We start from the raw sequence: 17692 nt of genomic DNA on the forward strand, positions 1-17692 counted from the left end.
GCATTTAAATAGTTGAAAATTAACTCTAGACGTGATCATGCCTAGATGAATCTGGCTTTTTTTATATTAAAAATTACTTAACAAAAATTATACTCAGCATAAAAAAATTAATCGAAATAGTATTTTTGGCTATTTTTTCATTAAAATCGAAGCTCAGGGACATCTTGAATGGATTTCTTAAGACTTGTAAATTGTAGTCTATAAGTATATTCCATTCCTGTGACCTTTTTTTTGGCCAATGTTAGAAGAAGCTTTTTTAGGATTTTCTATGTGCTAATTCCGAATTTCACACTAAAAATTCTCAATTTTGCGTCAATAAAATTTCTAACAGTTTTATTCAAAAATTAATTATTTAACACTTTTGATAGCAGAAAAGTTGAGAATTTTCATTGTAAAATTCGGAGTCAGCGCATAGAAAAACCTAAAAAAGCTTCTTCTAACCAAAAAAAGTTAACGAAATTCGAGTAAATACTTAAAATTAAAGTCTCAAAAATCTGTTCAAGATGCCCTCGAGCTTCGATAGCACAGCCTACTTTTAATAGTAAAAAACAAAGCGTCACAATTTACGAAAAAGTACGACTTTGTGCCTACAAAATAAAAGCTTAAAATGCGAACTTAACGCCTAGTGTGCAAAATATGAAGATAGTAAAAAATAATAAACGACTAAAAGCAAAAGTACAATACAGAAAAATTTACCAAAATACGTTTTTTAATTTTTTTTTGTCAGTGCAAAATTCAATCTAGAAGATTTATTGGCTTCTCGTGATAGGTAGTTGAGGGGCAAACAATTATTATTAGAGTAGTAAACGAATAGCAAAAACTTTGCAGGACACAATGGTACTTGAAAATTACTTTTTTATGTATGGTTTTTAATGGTTTAGGGTTGAAAAATTATCAGAGCAGTATAGATTTAGTAAAAATTTACCAAAGCACTTTCTTATTTCATTTATAAGTAGAGTAGAGAGAAATTGCAAAAAAATATTTTTTTCACCTTAAATTTTAACCTAACAGAATTATTGACTTCTCACAAGGGGTGGTTGTGGGGTGAAAAATTGCTAGATTGGTAATAAATTAGTAAAAATCTAGCAGAGCAAAAAGCCAGCGGAACTCAAAAAATTGTTTTTTTAATTCTGCTGGCTTGAATACTCAAAAATGCTTTTTTTATTCTGTTAGCTTGATCTTTAAGTCAGTAGATTCGCTCCCATTGGAGGTGGTGTAGGGGTGAAAAATTATTATATATATACAGCTCAACAGAACCTAGAAACCTTGGAAAATTTTAAAAACTTGGAATTTTTTTATTGTTTTCCTCTATTTCCGTCTATTCATAGCCGCAGTTTTCCAATTTGTTATCCTGATTGTTCGTAGATCGTTTTTATACGCTTCTTGCTACTTTTTTCGTGGTCGTCTTCTTCTTTTCTTTCCTTTTCCTCTTAGCAGCGAGTCCTTTGCCTACCTTCCGTCTGCCATTCTAGCACGATGGCCTAACCATCCATGTCTCTTTGTCCTGACGATCTGGCTAATTTCTGGTTTCCCGTACAGGTCTCCGATCTCTGCATTTGTTTGTCTCCTCCAAATATCTTCATAGTCTTTTACTTCCTGAATATGTTTCTTAAAACACTCCATTCCCAGATGTTCAGCATATTTTCTTGCTTGTTGTTCATAACCCATGTTTTGCCTCTGTACTAAACCGTGGGTTGGATTACTGTACCGTATAGTATCAATTTTACCTCTCTGGAGATGTTTTTTGCTCTTAGTAGTTTGAGTAAGGCTCCAACCTTCTTCCTTTCTCTCGAAATTCGCTTCTCAATTTTTTGGCTTTCTTCCCCTTGACTTGTGAGAGTTACTCCTAGATACTCAAACTCCGTCACATTTTTTAAGCAATATTCTTTACTCTCGTTGTTTGTAGTAGTCTTCAGTTGTGTGCCTTCATATGTGGTCTGCTTCGTTTTTATACACTTGGTTTTTTGCTTATTATTAATAACTCCATACTGTTTAGCCTTCACTTCAAAGAGTTTGAAAATCCTGAGCAGTTCCCGTTTAGTTCTTTCGATTAACACTACGTGGTCCGGAAAGGCCAGGACCTGGCTTTTGTTATCATAAATCATACCTTTCGTCATAAATCGGACCTGGCTTCTGTTGAAAAGAAATTTAAGAGTATTGTGGACAGCAGATCTCACTGCTCTAGTCCCCTTCTTACTTCAAATTTTTCTGATAAGCTTACTTCTAGCCTTACTCTATTGTCGATCTTCGTTGAGGTCATTTTTACTAGTCTGATCATGTTTCGAAATTACAAGTACTCTTAGAGCATGGTACAGACACTTTATTATCACAGAATCGTAAGCTTATTTGAAATCTATAAAGAGGAGGCTTAACTTTAACTGTTGCTCGTACGTACTGCTCTGAATCATTTTTAACACGAATAGTTTGAGATATCAATCAATTCTCCCTGGTATTCACCGACCTGCTCTTATTCGTTTTCTAGTCTACCTGCACTAGACTGGAAAAGCAAGTGCTTTTCAAGTCTACTGTTTATGACTCTGACGAATACCTTATGTGTTATTGGTGAGGGGTGGTTTAGGGGTGAAAAATTATTAAGGTGGTAATAAATTAGTAAAAAATTGGTAAATAAATATGGCTTAGGTTAAATTGGATTCCTCTATTGTGTCCCCGCTAACTGAACGGTACTAATCTAATTAAGCGGCTTACTCATTAGCTTGCTTCCAAATCTGTTCAGAAATAAAACAATTATTTTTCAGAGATTCTCTGATTTTTATTTATTATTTTTGGATAACATTTTACTAATTTTAGGTTATATTTTGCTTTTTCTTCTTCTTTTTCAACCTCTTCTTCCTCTATATAAGCAATTTTGCTTGTTTATTGGCGGGTTGTTGCCTCTATTAAAGATTGTCACTCCATATCGTGAGCGGTCGACCGAGATTTCTTCTAACTATATATATATATATATATATATATATATATATATATATATATATACATATATTTTTATTTTCAATTAATAAATTGTTTTTGATGAATTCAAAAGCAGTGAACCTTGACTGGCGCATTACTCTACTGTTACTGGATGTCGTCCATATTGGTGAATTTTTGCAGATAGTAAAAATGAGGTTCTAAATTAGATATAAGAATGTTCTAAATAAGATAACACCTTATAATAATGCTAAATAATATTGTAATTATAAAATTATTGATGTTACTAAAAGTGAATAATAGTAACTTCAGTTGCCGTTTATCAATGTTAATCTTCAAGTTTTATTATTATTTTAGTCTGTTAGTGGTAATAATGACCAACAAATGAGCTATTCGGCTAGAAAAACCTCATCTGTTTTGGCTTCGAAAAAAGAAGTTACCCCACGAAAAAAATCTGCTGTAAAGAAACCAACTGTGTCATCTAGTATTCCGCTGCCGGTTATTAAGCCAGCCAAGCCAGTTCCTTCAGCTAAACCATCAAATCAGAATGTTAAATCCAGTACTGGTAAACTTTCTAAGCCAAATTCTGGACTGCTAAAGGGTTCGACACAAAATATTAACAAACACACGTTAGAAATTCAGTTTTTAAATAAAAAGAAAAGATTATCGCTTTTGCATAAAGATCTAATAGAAAAACAAAAACCAGTGCTTGATCTCTATCAAAGTTTGGTACATATCAAGAAGAAATTAGAAGAATTTGGAAAAAATGTTTGTTTAGAAGAAATTAAATTAATACCTTATTCAGGTAAGTTTTAATATTCTGGTTTAACTCTTGCCTCAAGATATTTTTGTTATGTCGTTATTCATTTATCTTCTCCAATGTCTCTGTGTGGTCTGACCCTTTGAGATTGGAAATATCTCTGTAAAATTTAAAGTTATTTACCAATTTTAACCATAAAGTTTATTCAAATTATTCTACTGCGCATTCTTCAATAATTGCCGAAAATTGTTAAACTTTTATTATCGATTATTTATTAATAATAATAATAGTCACAATATTTAAAAAAGAAATTAAAAACCTGGAAGCAAACAAGCCAAAAAAAGTTAGATTTAATTTATTAGATGAACAGTAAAAATCACTTAGGGCCGATTGTTCGAACGCTAATCAAAACTTGATTGTAATCAAATATTTAATTAAAATCAAATAAGTCACATTTTGAGGATTTTATTCAATTTTCTTATTTTGCAGTTTAATTTAAAATAAACCATAACTAAACTCTTTCTGATGTTAATTTCATGTTTTTATTTACAAATCAATAATAACAATAAGCAATTTTTAATAACTTTGACAGCTGCTGTGACGTATTTGATTGTAATTAAATATTTGATTACAATCAAGTTTTGATTAACGTTCGAACAATCGGCCCTTTAAATCCCGCACCAACGATAGATATACTCATTAACAAATTTTCAAATAGGACTTTGCGCTGTATAAAATGCGTAGGCAATAACCTTTCAACAAAAGGTCCAAAACAAACGATAATAAAAGATATTTAATATGTAAATTGCTTGGAAAATTATCATGCTAGCTACTAAGAATGTTATGTATGTAAAGAGTCACAGAAAAGAAAATTTCCAAGGCTTGGTGGTAAAAATGTCAACTGCTTGATTCACATATTTTATACTTATCAAACACTTAATCAACTAGCAACTTTACAAAAAAATGTTAAAAGAAAATATAAAAATGCTTCCACCACCAATAGGATGACGTCAGCTTGAACTAATCACAGCAAAGATTGTCACTCTAGTTAAATAAAACAAAGATTATTCATTTCATTGGTGCTTCGACGGAAAGATCACTGCGCATATGCAATTACTAAATGCATAAAAACAGTGGATCCTTCGGCTGGAGTACAGGCTAGTTCTTAATCTCAACGATATAAAGTCTCACGACTTTGAAATTATTTCGCAAATACCAAGTGAAGGAATTTGGCACTTTGCTGTTAACATATTATTAGTTGGAAAATCAATAAAAGTCTGAAACGAATTTAGAATTATTTAGCAAATAACAAACAGCTCGAAGTAGACACTTCGCCGTTCAGTTATCATTTGTTTGAAATAAATAAAAGACTGAGAGACGGAGTCATTTTACAAATTGTCGAACGGTCGAAGGGCGTCACTATATGACCAACAGTCAGGAATAAATAAGTAATGTAAGTCTGAAGAGACTTAGAATTATTTCACGAAAAGTAACGATCCGAACTGAGCACTTTGCTATTTGAATGGTTATTGTCGAAATAAGGAAAAGTCTGAAAAAAACTTATTTCGCAATTCGTAAAACAATAAAAGTTTTATCGCTTTGATGGTATTCCTACGCATTGAGAAAAATAGTATCGATGGCGCATCAACACTGGAGAAACTGACATCTCTGTTTAACAATCGAGGTGCCTTCTGAGCATAGAGTACTCCTGAGCCTTTGTTAGTTTCGAACTGCTTAAGTACTCTGTATTGCCAGTAGTACCCCGTTGACAGCAGAGCCCTTTATAAACCTCTTGTTGGTGACAATCCGATCCATACCAATTTCTCCAATAATAAGAAGATGAAACAGAAGAGTCTTCGTTTCTCTTTTCGAGTGGTGGCTGGTAACCATCCAGTAATCTCAGATACTGTGGAAGATCGTACCGATCGTACGACAAGGGCTTACCATGAAATCGATATAAGACCCATGAAATCGTTTAAAATGGTTCGATATCATATTATCACTGATATCTAAGCTTAACCTTCAACACTAAATTAAAGATAACCTGTTGACTTCTTCACTCAATACCAGGAAGTTAAAGCTTGTTTTATTATCTAGATTTTATGTTCGAAGAACACATCACTAATATGAGCTATTTTTGTATTGCCAAATATTCAACATGTTATAAACCTCAGCCATCCACTATGTTACCAGAGTTATTATAACAAATACGATTAGACATAACGAAATGAAAAATCAGTAGCGTTAACATTTAGGCGAGTGTCACTAAAGGATTTCCAAAATCCGATCATTGTATCTGCTGTTTATTATTGACTAAATATTTTATACCTACCCCCAAAGTACTTCAATAATTAATTTCGCATCAGAGCATTTCCATTTCTTCATAGATCTAAAAATTCGACTTCATAAGTGTCCCAAAATTTTAATCCTTTCAAGTAAAAATAAGCATACATTTTGGAAACCAAAGGAAAACATTTATTTATATAAACTTACCTCTTAAAATGATAAAAATAAAACAAATGCAGTTTTCTGCTAATCTACTTATTCGGCGAGCTGCACAACAGAACCTACCTACAAATACCATCTAAATTAACAACCAACTAAAGAACGCTCTGAACATATAAAGCAAGAAGTTACAATCATTTTATGAGATTTAAAAGCCAAAATTAATGAGGGAGCAGTTGAGACATGGATTGGTAGGTTTGGATTAGGCAAGAAAAATAAGCGTGAGGATTGATTCTTAGAATTCTGCTAAAGTGAAGATTTAAGTATAATACCTTGATCAACCTACCAAAGGGCAGACAGTATTTCTAAAAGTTACCAGCACATCGAGAAACATATATTGTCAAAAACCAAATCGACTTCATTTAAATTAGAAACCGATACCAGTTGTAACTTCAGCCCAGCCTTTTTGATAAAGTCTATTGTGGCTTTAGGTGGCCTTTCTACGAAGTCATAGGGATCAATGTGAAAATGCTCAAATATATTGAGCCTTATCCTATCTAACCCTGGGAAGTTGCACAGAACGTGTTCCTCCGTTTCGTCATCAGCCTTTCAAAATCTGCAATCTGATTTTTGTGTGGGTCCATTTTTGCTCATATGCCCCTTCGTTAGGAGACATACGATAATGCGCAGATTACTCCTATTTATATCTAGCAGATCTTCGGATCTATTCTTCGAATTTTCATGTCTAAAAGCCTTTGAATGTTTGAGACCTATTTGTTCGTACCAGTGCTTCAGTTTTATCCGCTCTACCCAGTCCAAAATTGTTCTTTTGGTTGTGCTTTTTGCAATGTTAATGACAAGTTCCGCTTTTTTGTTTTCTTCAATACCAGTATGTCCAGGCACCCAGAGTAAACCACCTTTATTACTTTTACCGATCCGAATCAGATTCTAAAGACAGTTAAATACTAACTTGGACTCAATCCGATCCGATTTCAGTGCTTTCTGCATAAAATTCCGCTTGGAAGGATCGAACGAAGATTTTGCGGTCCCTTGTCCTTCTTGATTTGCATGCAGAGATGATCCCTCAATGGCCCCTCCTTAATACGTCTATCAAGATTCTTTTCTATTGTCTTCAATAGAAATAATGTAAGACTGATCTACCTGTAATATTTAGGTAGGGCGTTGTCTTGTTGTCCTATTTTGTGTGTATACACTACCCTTACAGTTGTCCAAGTCTTCGATACATAACCTAATGCTATGTTAGCCCTAAATATTTTTATTAGGATAGGCAATAGGATATCCAATCCTTTTGTAGTAAGGCAGGAAATATTCCATCCTCCCCTGGAGATTTAAATAGTACAAATTCTTTTAGGACCCACTTTACGTTCTCCAGTTTAATTTTTATTTCAGAAAATTTCTAGTCTTCTTTACTAGAATGTTTAGATCGTTCTAGTTTTCAGCATGAGTCTACTCATGACTCTATCGTTTCTTTTTTAGATGATTCGGCAAAGATGCCATCAGTAAGTAGGCCGGGTCCCTGTGCCGGATTCTTGAAAAGAATCTTGTGAATTATAGTGCTGGCAAGTATATCCCAAATACTCTGACAGTTGTATATCTCGTAGTTCTCCAATTCTTTGACTTTACTCGATATCCTCCTTACTTTTTTTCTTACTATGTCCAGTTTTCTGTTTCACCAAGGCGTTTGTCTGTTATTCGTCTTTTTTTTTATTGGGCAGTTTTCCTGGTATGATGTGATAATTTTGTGAGCTTTTTATCAATATGTTGATTATTTTCTTAGTCCTGATTTGCCTTGTATGCCTCTTTATTTCTTTTGATGATTCGCTGACAGCTACTTCTGAATCTCGTTTCTTGCAACATCTTTGGTAATACCACACAATGGTTCTAGGCTTGCCTACAAAGGTTTCTCTTAAGTCTTTTTTAACAAATTTGCTCGTTTATATCCATGTACTTCTTTATGACCCAGCATCCATATTAAAGAAACTTTATTGTCTTTTGCCAGCTTGTTGAATAGATCTTTGCAGTTTCTCACCTGTGTTGATTTGGTGAGTGAGTTCTTTACGACTCACTGCTTGGCTATTATATAAATGTTGGTGGTTCTCTTTGCTCTGGGGTCTCCATTTAGGATTTCATCAATTTAGGTCACCAAAGCAAAAACTTCAGCCTGGAACACAGTAATATGGACTTAGGCTCTAAGCTGCGTTATAATTACATGTCTGGCCAAAGACTACTTATCCAGTGCCATAGATAGTTTAAGATCAATCAGTGAACAAGATTAAGTCTCCAATAATATTTGGGACTTTTTCTCTAGATAGTATAATTGTGTTAATCTTCTAAGTGAAGAATATTTCTGGTTTGATCATATCTGAGTTCATCTGAAAGTGTCACGATGGTCATAAAGGCTACTGCCGAAATATATAATTCCAGCAAAGAGAATGATTTTGTACTATTCTCCTATCATATTTAGAAGCCTTTGTCTTTGTAGGATGGTGAAGAAGCTCGCACAAGATTGCAAAGCCATCGTTAACCATCAAAGTACTGGACCATAAGTAACTGTCAGTTGTATCACTGATTTGAATAGATAATAGGTTGAAACTTTTGGTTTCAATTAAAAGCAATTTGTAGGCAAACTATTAACCTAATCTTATCGATGCCGAAAGTTACTGATATAAGTTGACTGATATTAACAGAGAACTATAATTTTGATGTCTAAAAAATCAGTTAATGTTTTCCGGGAAGGAATCTGTAAAATAGATAAGAGCTAAAAAGTACTGTGTACTATATGGATAGTTCATGTTTATACTTATCACTATAAACAGTCGTAAATTGAAGACTGAACACGTATTGTACACGTTACGATTTCGTTACGTTCGGTGTTTAGAGATATGTAACTAAAATACTTCAAAATGGATCCAGCTGTTTTTTATGGACGTAAATGGCATCAAGCCATAGACATACCAAGTGATAGAGATGTAAGTGTTTCTGATTCTCAAAATGAAACTGATGAATGGGTAATAGAAGAGGACTCTGGTTCTGAAATGAGAAAGACCTTAGTGATGGTGGTCAAAAAATAATAAATGAACAATGTACTTGCAATAAGAATGACTATAATGATATTACAGAAAAAACAATAATTAAGTGTTACTCCAATGTGGAACTACACCCTATCAAAAGTAGATTATTTTAAAAATTTCTTCGACGATAACTTACTCAATTTGATTACTTACAAATCAAATTTATATGCTATTCAAACAAATCCCAATAAACTTCTGGGATTGACAATAAAAGAGCTGTAACAATTTATACGTTCAATATTTGTTCAATATTTGGGTCAAAGGCATATAGCCTTTGACCAAACTACCAAAAATTCGTTTATATTCGAGTTTTCAATTTGACGTTACTTTAGTTCGTAAAATAATGAGTCGATATAGATAAAAAACAATAAAAAAACATATACATTTCTCCAATAATACCAAAATTGATCCGTCAAACTTAGATAAACTATATAAAATTAGACCCTTAGTAGAACATTTGGGAGAAAAGTTTCGAAATATTTCAAAGAAACAGATGGTCGTGGTCGATGAGCAAATGGTTTTTTTCAAGGGTCATTTCAGCCTAAAACAGTACATATTAAAAAAGCCACACAAATGGGACTACAAAATTTATGTGTTGGCTGACTGCAGTATACGATCTTGAAATATATATTGGAAAAATCGCCTACTCCAGGATACACTGATATTAGTTCCAGCGGTAATATTGTTGTATCACTCTTTAGAAGCATTTAACAACACAATCACCTTCTTTATATCCACAATTGGTTTTCATCAATACCTCTTTTGAATGAGCTAGTTCAAAAGAAAATATATTTTTTAGGAAGAGTCCGCTCAAACCATCTTAATAGGTGTCCTTTATTGTCAGACAAAATCCTGAAAACAAGTAAATGCGAATCGTTTCCGGAACTAGAGTTGAAAACTGATTATGAACCTTGCAGAATAATTAAATGGCACGACTCTCGTGCAGTATTGCTTATTTTCAACTTTTCCTCTGCCAAACCTTTTAATACAATTAGAAGAAGTGATAAAACAAGAAATGATACTGTATATGTTTAGTGCCCCACAGAAATTCAAACTTACAATAAATTCATGGGCGGAGTAGATCTTATGAATTCACTTATGATACACCCATGAATTAACTAATGGGTATCTACAGTAAACGGCTAAATTATGGAATATTATCATTATTTCGAGAACCGTCGAGTTTTGAGGACAATCCCGAAACAATTCGATTTTTATTATAAAATACCCATCTTATAACGTACATGGAGTAGGGATGACGTCACCGGTGTGGGTGTAGTGACATAACCGTTAATTGTTTTAAATAGAAATTGGTATAACGCGATACCTCATTTGAAGGAGAATTTAATTATCTATTTAACGACATTACATTTTTAACTAAAATATTTTTTAAAGGGTACAAAAACAATTTTTTTTAATTTAAATTCAACTAAATTACAACTAATGATTTAATTCATAATGTACTTTAAGGTAACCAAATTATGCATAACAAATAATTTAAATTAAATGTTCAAAATGCCATCCATCGGTTCCTGCCATGACTTTCTGAAGTAAATACTTAAAAAAGCAAAAATAAGTAAAAATAATAATGGACACAAAAAGAGGTATGCAATTTATTCAATGCAAAATATCCAGACAGACCCATCAGCCAATCAACAGTAAGTAAAATAGTCCGAAAATTTCTAGAGACTGGGCACGTTAAACATATTCCAAACGCTGGACGTCCTAAAATTGAAGACAATGTAAAACTTGATATTTTATTATATGTACATGACAATCCTCACAGTAGTTCAACACAAATGGGTGAATATGCTGGAGTTTTCCAACGATCGGTATTACGTATTTTAAAAAAAGAAAAATACCACCCCTACAAAATTCAACTACATCAGGAATTAAACGACGACGATCCCGATCGCCGGCTTCAATTTTCTGAAATTATGCAGGATTTATGTATCCGCAATCCACATTTCATCAATCAAATCCTTTTTTCCGATGAAGCCACATTTTTTATACGTGGTACCATGAATCGTCAAAATTGCAGATATTGGAGTCAAGAAAACCCACATTGGATTACTGAGTCATACACGCAATATCCTCAGAAAGTAAATGTATGGCCAGTGATCATTAATGACAGAATCATTGGCCCTTTTTTCTTTGAAGAAAATCTAACAGGAGAACGAACTTTTTTGAGAAATCAATTTATACCTGTCCTTGCTAACATGTATCCATATGCCAATAATCCAAATTTACCTATTTTTTAAAGGGTACAAAAACAATTTTTTTAATTTAAATTCAACTAAATTACAACTAATGATTTAATTCATAATGTACTTTAAGGTAACCAAATTATGCATAACAAATATTTTAAATTAAATGTTCAAAATGCCATCCATCGGTTCCTGCCATGACTTTCTGAAGTAAATACTTAAAAAAGCAAAAATAAGTAAAAATAATAATGGACACAAAAAGAGGTATGCAATTTATTCAATGCAAAATATCCAGACAGACCCATCAGCCAATCAACAGTAAGTAAAATAGTCCGAAAATTTCTAGAGACTGGGCACGTTAAACATATTCCAAACGCTGGACGTCCTAAAATTGAAGACAATGTAAAACTTGATATTTTATTATATGTACATGACAATCCTCACAGTAGTTCAACACAAATGGGTGAATATGCTGGAGTTTTCCAACGATCGGTATTACGTATTTTAAAAAAAGAAAAATACCACCCCTACAAAATTCAACTACATCAGGAATTAAACGACGACGATCCCGATCGCCGGCTTCAATTTTCTGAAATTATGCAGGATTTATGTATCCGCAATCCACATTTCATCAATCAAATCCTTTTTTCCGATGAAGCCACATTTTTTATACGTGGTACCATGAATCGTCAAAATTGCAGATATTGGAGTCAAGAAAACCCACATTGGATTACTGAGTCATACACGCAATATCCTCAGAAAGTAAATGTATGGCCAGTGATCATTAATGACAGAATCATTGGCCCTTTTTTCTTTGAAGAAAATCTAACAGGAGAACGAACTTTTTTGAGAAATCAATTTATACCTGTCCTTGCTAACATGTATCCAAATGCCAATAATCCAAATTTACCTAGTGAAAATATCTGGTTTCTACAAGATGGAACCCCTTCGCATTACGCACGTGAAGTACGTCAATTTTTAAATCATTGCTTTTCCACCATTCATTGGTGGATCAAGTTTTATAGAGTGGCCAGCAAAGTCGCCAGGTCTAACACCTCTAGACTTTTTCCTGTAGGGTAACATAAAATCAAAAGTTTATGTCAATAGACCCCAAAACTTACAGGACTTGAAAGATAGAATTAGGCACGAAATAAGTCTAATTACTCCAGAAGTCATCCGCAATGTACTTGATGAATGTGTCCGTAGATTCGCATATTGTCAAGAAACCGATGGATGGCATTTCGAACATTTAATTTAAAATAATTATGCATAATTTGGTTACTTTAAAGTACATTATTAATCAAATCATTAGTTGTAATTTAGTTGAATTTAAATAAAAAAAATTGTTTTTGTACCCATAAAAAATATTTTAGTTAAAAATGTAATGTTGTTAAATAGAAAATTAAATTCTCCTTCAAATGAGGTGTCGCATTATACCAATTTATATTTAAAAAAATTAACGGTTATGTCACTACACCCACACCGGTGACGTCATCCCTACTCCATATACGTTATAAGATGGGTATTTTATAACAAAAATCGACCTGTTTCGGGATTTCCCGAAAAACTCGACGGTTCTAGAAATAATGATAATATTCCATAATTTAGCCGTTCACTGTATATAAACAGAATCCCAATTAGAAGAAGAAATATTACCGTCGTTTTTTATTCCTATGGCAGTTGTAAATTGTTGTCTTTTGAGCTCAAGACAGTTATTAAGAAATTAGAACGTCCCAGCAGTAGCTCTATTGATGACCTTTATGCAGCAAAAAAAACATAAAAGTGCAGCTAACAAAATAATTCCTCAAAAGTGGCCTTACTGTGTAAAATTTCCGAAAATGTGGAAAAAGTTTTCCGAAAGTAAAATTTTTTTCCCTGCTCCTGGTACCAATATTTTTGTACGGCATTAGGTTGAAGGCATAATTTTGTATTACCTTCTAAATTATAAATGCCGTACAAATATGTTTGGTCAAAACGTCCCCGCTCCGCTTGAGTGGTAAGTTTATCTTACCTGTGACTCATCTGTGCCGATAAAAATGGACGACATAGTCTCTAAAGTTGTTATTACATATAGTAACATTGGTTTACATGTGATTTATGCTGGGACAAATGACCTATTAAAAATCTCATACCCAATCTCAAAAAATATTACAATACATTTAATTTTAAGTCAGTAAGTAATATCTGATTAATATGATCTGTGGCTAACGAACATAGTTCGAAGCCAAAACTCTCGATATATACACACATAAGTCATTAATAACATGATAAATGGATATTATATTCGAAGCAAACAATGTCTAAAAAATTGTTATTGTAAATGTACACTTTAATAAGAAAAAGTACCTAATTATTTCATATGCATGGATTTAATTTTAACTTTGGACGTAGTGATTAATTTTCCTATTTTTTTTTATTTTGATAATTATTAGCTGTTGGGCAAAATTATTATTTTTCGATACACATCGTATTCGACCAAACTAATTTTTTGTCTTACTGTTGCATTTTATAAGGAATATGTTTTTTCCCAAAATTAACAATATTAAAAGTTTTCCATATATACTCAGACCGAAAAAAACGCAACGGAGAAAATTTTGGTCAAATTCAAAGTATTTCAGTTTTTTTTTTAAATTAATATTAGGAAATTGCGAATAGTTTTTTTTTTAATTACTAACGCTTAAATACACCTCGTAAAGTGTCATTCTCTTAAAAAAATTGTTGCTACTGATTTAAGTATTTATTTAGATAAGCCAGAGTATAGCGTCAACAAAAAAAAAAACAAAGATTCACTAATTAAACGTTTTACTAAAATTTTCTCAAAAAACAATATATTTCATTACAAAACATTCAAAAGGATAGTTCATTTACATTCATTTAATCACTTCTTTGCTTTACTTAGAAAAATCCAACGGGTAAACTTAGGCAAAAATAGGTATGGAATAAATAAAAGCATACGATACTTAGCGTAGACTGTAACAAGTATTACAATTTTTTTTTAAACAGTCCAAACAAGTTGGTCTCTTGTCTTCAACACACGCATAAGCAATTCTTTTTTTAGGCTTGGCGGGCATATAAGGCAGGTTTTTCTATTTGGCAACTTTTCGTTCACTGTTTCCACAACCGGAACTGGAACCTGAAGTATCCTACTAATATTCATTCGAATTTCTCTAGGAATTCGTGTGTTGGCTAGTCTTCTGGTAAGCAGCGGTGTTACTAAATCATAAGCTAAACTTTTGATAAATTGGAATCGAGTTATTTTCTCTTCAGAATTTGCCGAACAATACACAATATATGCCTTTGTAGAAGCTATGTCGACAACTTTGTAAAATATTGACATTGTCCATCTACGTGTACGGCGACTGCTCGAATATTTGCTGCATTTTTCATCCAGAGCATCTTACTCCACTCTTTGTCGCGTTATAAAATGCAATAATTTCAGGCTTTCCAGAATCACCGTCAATACTTTCACTGTGGCGCATCGATGAAACAAGTATAACCGCCTTGTTTCGCTTTGGCACATGAGAAGGAAGCGTTAGTTCTTTAGTTAACCCATAAAGAGATTCGTCAACTTTTCTGGAAACCATTGGAAGGAACGTTGGTGAAATTTCCTTTTTATTTTTTTTTTTCAACGTACCTACGTATGCCAAACCTTTCATCTTTAGGATATCCACTAGTTCTATAGAGGAAAACTAGTTATCGGCGGTAATGTTCCTGTTTGTCTTATAAATAGGCTTGCATAATCGGAGAACAGATTGAGTTGGAACATTTAGTTTTTTTTCTTGATCATCCAGGCCTACTCCATCGTTATTTTTTCCTCCATATATATGGACATTAAACAAATAACTGGTTCAGGCATCACTTAGATCCATTACTTTAATTCCATATTTTGCAGGCTTTTGTGGCATGTAGATCTTGAATTTACATCTCCCTCTAAATCCAATAAGCATTTCATCGATGCATCCAGTGGTACCAATAGAGTATAGCTCCTGACAGTTCTGTATAAACATGTAAAAACCATCAGAAATAGCAGCACATGGATCAGTCTTCTTTCTTTCATCGCGTGTAAAAGGATTGTCAAATCTCAGAGAACCTAAAATGGTCAAGAATCTTTTCTTCGACATTACAGAACGGAAGATATCTCAGCCAGTTCCGTTTGTAGCAAAGAATGAGTCGACATCTTCGTGATTCGATTTAAATATTGATGAGTATAACAGCAATCCTAAGAAAGCTCTAAACTCAACTGTGTCTACATCAGCTAATTCTGACCTCTTATCATTTGCATACTTGCTCCTTAGACTAGATAATTTCTGATTGGTCCACTCTAGTATTATAGTAACTATATTTTCAGATAATTATCTTTCAAATAATATATGTACTTACAATTATTTTCGGGTAAACGAATTGCAGTGGGAATCTTGATTATGTTATGTACAGCAGTCCGTACATTTTTTGTTGGAGGAACGCTTGACCACTTAAATCTATTTTTACCATAAAAATATTTTTTATAGTTATTACCTTCATCCTTGCTTTCAGGTGTAGTACTTGTTTCTTCAGAAGGTAACAAAACTTCACTGCTGTCGTTATCGCCTTTTTGCTCACTATCTGTTTCGTGCTCACTAGGTATAAAAGTTTTATCCAATATGTTATCCTAAGAATTATCAAGTCACTGTCACATTCGTTATACCATTGTAATGCAATATTACTAAAATCTTCATCACTCACTTTTATTTTCTTGCGTGAACTGGCCATTTTTATATTGCACAATTTATTGAAATAGTTACGTGAATTGTGATATGCCGTCAATTTGACGTATTGTGATTTTCTACACGTGGTAATTCAAAATATATCGCTCGAAAATGCAACAAATTTATGCTATGCACTTTCGATGACTAGACTGTAAGGTACTGAGAGTGTCGACCGTCGACCGTACAAATTTAGAGTAAGTGGGGATTTTAAGGTCATTTTGATAGCACGTCACCAGTTAAGGGTTAATAAAATTTTGTCTTTGACTTATTATACGGGGTTAATCGAAAGGTGGTTTTTTATCCTAACTTTGAAACATCCTGTGGAATAATTCCTTTAACGGAGTTTCTTAAAACCGTACTTTTCGGTTGCAACCATGTCTTCTAAGTATTATGTTTTTAGTTTCATGTGAAAATATGGAATGGTTCATTTTTAGGAGCGAAATGACTGCCACCCACAATTTTCGACTTTTCCTATTACTACCATTATCTTTTGTATTAATTTGTAATACGACGATGGGGGCTTTGGTGACTGATATTAAAGGAATGTCATATCGACATCCCAGAAGCACTGTATTTAAATAATGATTAAAAGCAACGACATGATCTTGATTTTAATAAACAATCATAACAAATACCAAAACATAAAACAAACAACTTAAATGTAACTTAACCTAAGTACGCAAATAAAAAGAAAAACTACTTAATATCCTACCTAAATACCTAAAAAATAACTTAATACTTTGTATTGCCTTCCCCATGAGGTTGCGAATATCATCTTGCTGGATGTTTTGCCATTCCTCTTCTAGAGATAAGCGAAGTTCGTTAATTGAGGCTGGTGCGTCTTCGCGACCTCTAATATTTCTACCAAGCCTGTCCCAAACGTACTCTATTGGGTTCAGATCTGGCGAACACGCTGGCCAGTTTTATTAATACCATTTCCTCTAAATATTGCGTGATACACATTGCATAGTGGGGTCGCGCATTATCTTGCATTAATAGAAAATCATCGCCGATATATTAAGAAAAGGGTACTACGTGATTCGCTAAAATTTCCTCAATATACCGGTGTGCAGTTAACGAACCCTCAATAAATAATAATTCAGTGTGCGCCTCTCGGAATATTCCTGCCCATACCATCACCAAACCTCCTCCATGGCTAACGCGATTACTAAAAGCGTACTCCGCATATCTCTCTCCAGTTCTACGCCATACTCGTTCTCTCCCATCTGATGAGTGAAGACAGTATCTCGACTCATCTGTAAAAAGAACATTACTCCATTGTCCTAAATTCCAATGAAAATGTTCCCTGGAAAATTGTAGTCTAGCCACTCTCTGCCGTGGAAGTAATTTGGGCCCAGTTGCTGGTCTGCAACTTTGCAAATCAAATTCATGTAATCTTCGACGAACTGTAAATACACTTACATATTGCTTTGAACGTCTTGAAGCTGATTTCTTGTTTGCACCGCTGTTTAATGACGATCCTGCAAAGCGTTGACTCATATAAAACCATCATCT

The 17692-nt window shown here is 33.3% G+C and overlaps 1 protein-coding gene across 1 annotated transcript in view; it reads left to right on the forward strand.

The window, feature by feature from the left end:
• The window catches only part of LOC140434466 (uncharacterized), a 72784-nt gene that overhangs the window by 14984 nt on the left and 40108 nt on the right, over positions 1-17692 (forward strand). The window contains exon 3 of the mRNA XM_072522765.1: positions 3286-3733. Within this exon, the coding sequence (XP_072378866.1) occupies positions 3286-3733 (448 nt within the window). The remainder of the gene's footprint in view (positions 1-3285; positions 3734-17692) is intronic.

The sequence above is a fragment of the Diabrotica undecimpunctata genome, chromosome 1 (genome assembly GCF_040954645.1).
Source record: "Diabrotica undecimpunctata isolate CICGRU chromosome 1, icDiaUnde3, whole genome shotgun sequence".
Taxonomy (NCBI): domain Eukaryota; kingdom Metazoa; phylum Arthropoda; class Insecta; order Coleoptera; family Chrysomelidae; genus Diabrotica; species Diabrotica undecimpunctata.